Here is a 4,086-nt window from a genome sequence, read left to right on the forward strand (position 1 = left end):
GTTAAATTATATGTTTCATAGTGAATTGAGATTATCCCTGAAGATGGCCGAATTGGCCGAAACGTTGGACGTGTAAAAGAAATAAAAGTTTTGAGACTATAATTGATAGTGTTTTGAATTATTTATTAAAAAATTACCAGTCTCAAGAAAAAATTTTAAGATTATAAATATGTAATAAGTTTAATTTTGTATGTGACATATAAATTCTATTATATAAACTATTATATATCTCGCATTCGTTTATTTTAAAGAAATTTCATTATTTTAAGTTAAATATAATGGAGTAATGAATATTATGTTAATAGTTGGGTATTATCCAATTTTTTTTTTGTTTATTGTTTTTTTATAGAGAACTTGTTTTATATTCTGTTTATTGTTTTTACAATGGAGCCTAGACTCAGGTTTTGTTTTATAATTGTATATTGTGTTATGAATTTGTACAAGATTTTGTCTTTCACAATTAAAATCATATCTATCTATCTATCTATCTATCTATCTATCTATCTATCTATCTATCTATCTATCTATATTCTATACTTTATGGAAACGATGTCTACAGAGAAGAATGCTCTTAAATATTTGTCTTTATCTCCTGCTAGCTTTTCACTGTAGAGAAGAAACAAATACAAAATAACTGTATAAAGCTGAGAACCTCACAGTGTTTATACGGTGGCAGTTTCCAACTATTGTCGCAGCCATGATGTGCTTGTAACCACTCACTCATTAATATGACTGCGATGGCACTGCCTATTAAGCTGGAATCATTAATGGCGGTTCCCCTTATACTGAAGATGCGCGATAAGGCCGAATTTAGGAAAAATCAGATATTATATCGTTAAAATGATTGAATGTTTCATAAAGACTCGATTGGGCATTGTGTAAGAGAGCTTTGACCTACCTCTCGTAGTCTATCCTGCAGTAGAGCTTGGAGTCCCTGATGAAGCAGGTGTGATGCAGAGAGGTGCCGCAGAGGTTGCAGACCAGGCACTGCTCGTGGTAGTACAGCTCACCGACCCTCATGATGTAGCGGTCCGAGATGAGGCGACCGCACCCGCTGCACAGCTCCATGTCTCGGTGCCTCTGCAACGGCACCTTAACATTACCATATTTATTCAAGAGAGTTAATACAATCTGTCATAAATAAAAGGCTTCAAGTATTAGTGCTCAAATACTCATCCATACAATAGGGGTATTAATGATGTTGTGTTAAATATTAAATGTTTTACCATGTTAAATGATATAACTATAAGATTGTGAGCAGCCCTATTTGAAGTCATGTTAAACGTTAAATGCATAAGAGCCCCTAGCGGATTTTCTCCGCAACTTGTTGTATAAGCCTTTATGTTTATAACCTTCCTTCCAGACCTTCATGTTATTGTTTACTTCAGTTTTGATTTAAGTAATTAATTACAACATGCCTAGAGTGAGTGAAAAGTGGAATTTGTGGGAAAGTTTATGTTAAGTAGCTTATGAAATGAAATGAAAAAATAACTTTATTCTGGGACATGTGTCCCCTAAGAATAATTACATGGTTCATATAGTGAGATTTTTATCTGGCGAGCGTTAACAAATTTTCAGATAGTAGAATGAAATTACATTGTTTTTTTACTTTTTTTTTTTCTCAAATGTATCATTAAAATTATCCATTCTGGTTTAATAACAGGGATATGAATACCACAAACACACGAAAGAACTGAGCTGTCACAACAACAAAAATGGCGGCAATCTCAACTGGTCTATTGTGTGACGTCATTCTCCATTTAACAGACCAAGTAACAGACTCTCAGCCATGTTAAATGTTATTTCGTTTTACCACGGTAAAAGAAGGGAATTTTTTTCGATTTAACATGAGTTTTTCCATTTAACACGCTTTAACATGTTAAACCAAAGATCATGAATACCCCTAATATACACAGAAATAGAAGAATTTAGTGCATTTACTCAGCCTCCACTGGCTGGTGGAGCTCGAAGAGCCCAGCTCTACCCCTCATAAAGTGGGCTCAGGGATTCTCAGGTCCAGATTGTAAATATTGTAGATAATGGAGTAAATGTGATTTATGTTTTTATTTTTTGTTATATTAGAAAAAAATTTAACTTATTTTATTTTCTCCTTATTACTGCAATTCAATCAGTTCAATTGTGTTCATTTTATTTATCTTTCGGTTCATATACACATAAAGATTTTATTATTATTTATATATTTTTTTATTATTATAAGTATTTCTATCTGTTAAATAACTTTGGTATGAATGTTATCAAAAAACAAACATTAACATGGTTTGCTACCGTTATTGGGATCCATTTTCTGGAAAATCACGAAATTTTTTTTATTTTATCCTTATTACTTCATGTAAAGAGTTTGATTGTGTTCTTTCGGTTTATATACATACAGAGATTTTATTATTATCCATATATATTTTTATTAGTATTTCTATTTATTAAATTATTTTGGTATGAATGTTATGAATTATCACTGTTAAAAAATAAATATTAAAAAAAAGGACATATAATAAAAAAAAGAGAAAAAAAAAACACTTTAAAACGGTTTGTCACAGTTATTGAGATCTATTTTCCAGAAAAATTACGAAAACATTTTTTTTATCCTTATTACTTCATGTAAATAGTTTTATTTTGTTCATTTTATTTATCTTTCGGTTTATATACATATAAATATTTTATTATTGTTTATGTATTTTTTTTTTATATTATTGTTATTAGTATTTCTATTTTTTAATTAATTTTGGTATGAATGTGATGATTTATCATTATAACTTAAACCCCAAGTTGTGGTAGATTGTAATATTTATCAATAAATATATATTTAAAAAAAAAATAGAATAGTACAAGACTGAAAACATAATAAACAGGAAAAGGAAAAAAAACAACTTTAAAATGGTTTGCTACCGTTATTGGGATCCATTTTCTGAAAATATCACGAAAAAAAAATATGTAGAAAATTTTTATTACATCTGTTCATGACTGAAATCATTTATTGTTTGTTTATTATTAACTCTATAATATTATAGTAAAAGGCGAAAGATTTATTCGTTTTGAAGGCCAGAGGATATTATAGTAGTAATACAGCAATATATTACAGTAGCAATATAGGACTCCAATGGGAGTCTTGGCCGAAAAAAAAATATTATGGTATTATTATATTACGTATAAGCTATGTTACTAGTATAATGTTGATAATATTTTTAATAACAATTTTTATCAATTATATTATAAAGTATCCTATAGTTTAAACTTCTTTATTTATTGTTATTTTAATAACAATTTTTATCAATTATATTATAAAGTATCCTATAGTTTAAACTTCTTTATTTATTGGCTTAAAACTCCTAACGTTTCGATCAATTTGGACATTCTCAAGATGTTATAATTTAACCTATATTTTTGTCTTCTATTTTACTAATAATTTTTTCTATATCCTTATGTTATCATTTTTTTAACTTATTGTTTATAAATTGATTGATAATATTGTAACAGATAGTAAACATAGAACAAATTATGTAAGTGAAATGTTAGACAAAAATATAGGTTAAATTGACTTAAAACCGATTGCACCATCGATTTTTTAAAACTCTGGTCAAGTTAATAATCATCCGTTGTTGCACCAGAAAAGTTAACCTTCAAATCTAGCGGTAAACTTTGCCGGCCATTGATAGCCGCTTAAACTGAGATTTAGGGAAAATACTAGGAATATTATTCCATAATCAATACTTCCAGGTAATACAAGGATTCAGGAATTCAATATAAGTTTTTATTTATATTTTGTACTTGACAACTAATTGTTTTCTACAGGAGGTACGAAAAAAAAAATAACCTATAATAAAATACCTGTTGGATCTGTTATCCAACCAAGGTGTATTTCAGACCATTTCTTTCCAATTTCAATAAAATGGATTTTATTGAGTTAGTATCTAATTTTATAACGATTTTATTGAAATGGTTCGATTGATGTACAACATTTTTTTTTCTGACCTCCTAGAAAAATAAACATAAACAAATTATATATATATAAGTTATAATACGGCAAGGCGTATTGTCCGCCTTAATACTCCCTACCCATGTAAATAAACA

General features: G+C 28.6%; 1 protein-coding gene across 2 annotated transcripts in view; it reads right to left on the reverse strand.

The window, feature by feature from the left end:
• LOC106681857 (LIM homeobox transcription factor 1-alpha) overlaps positions 1–4,086 on the reverse strand; it is a 104,781-nt gene that overhangs the window by 70,374 nt on the left and 30,321 nt on the right. The window contains exon 2 of one of the 2 annotated variants that reach the window (XM_014422397.3): positions 899–1,080. In XM_014422397.3, the coding sequence (XP_014277883.1) occupies positions 899–1,080 (182 nt within the window). Of the gene's footprint in view, positions 1–898; positions 1,093–4,086 lie in introns of both variants that reach the window. The other variant, XM_014422396.3, reaches the window with a different exon arrangement.

The sequence above is a fragment of the Halyomorpha halys genome, unplaced genomic scaffold (genome assembly GCF_000696795.3).
Source record: "Halyomorpha halys isolate HHAL.00 unplaced genomic scaffold, Hhal_1.1 Scaffold371.1, whole genome shotgun sequence".
NCBI classification, from domain to species: domain Eukaryota; kingdom Metazoa; phylum Arthropoda; class Insecta; order Hemiptera; family Pentatomidae; genus Halyomorpha; species Halyomorpha halys.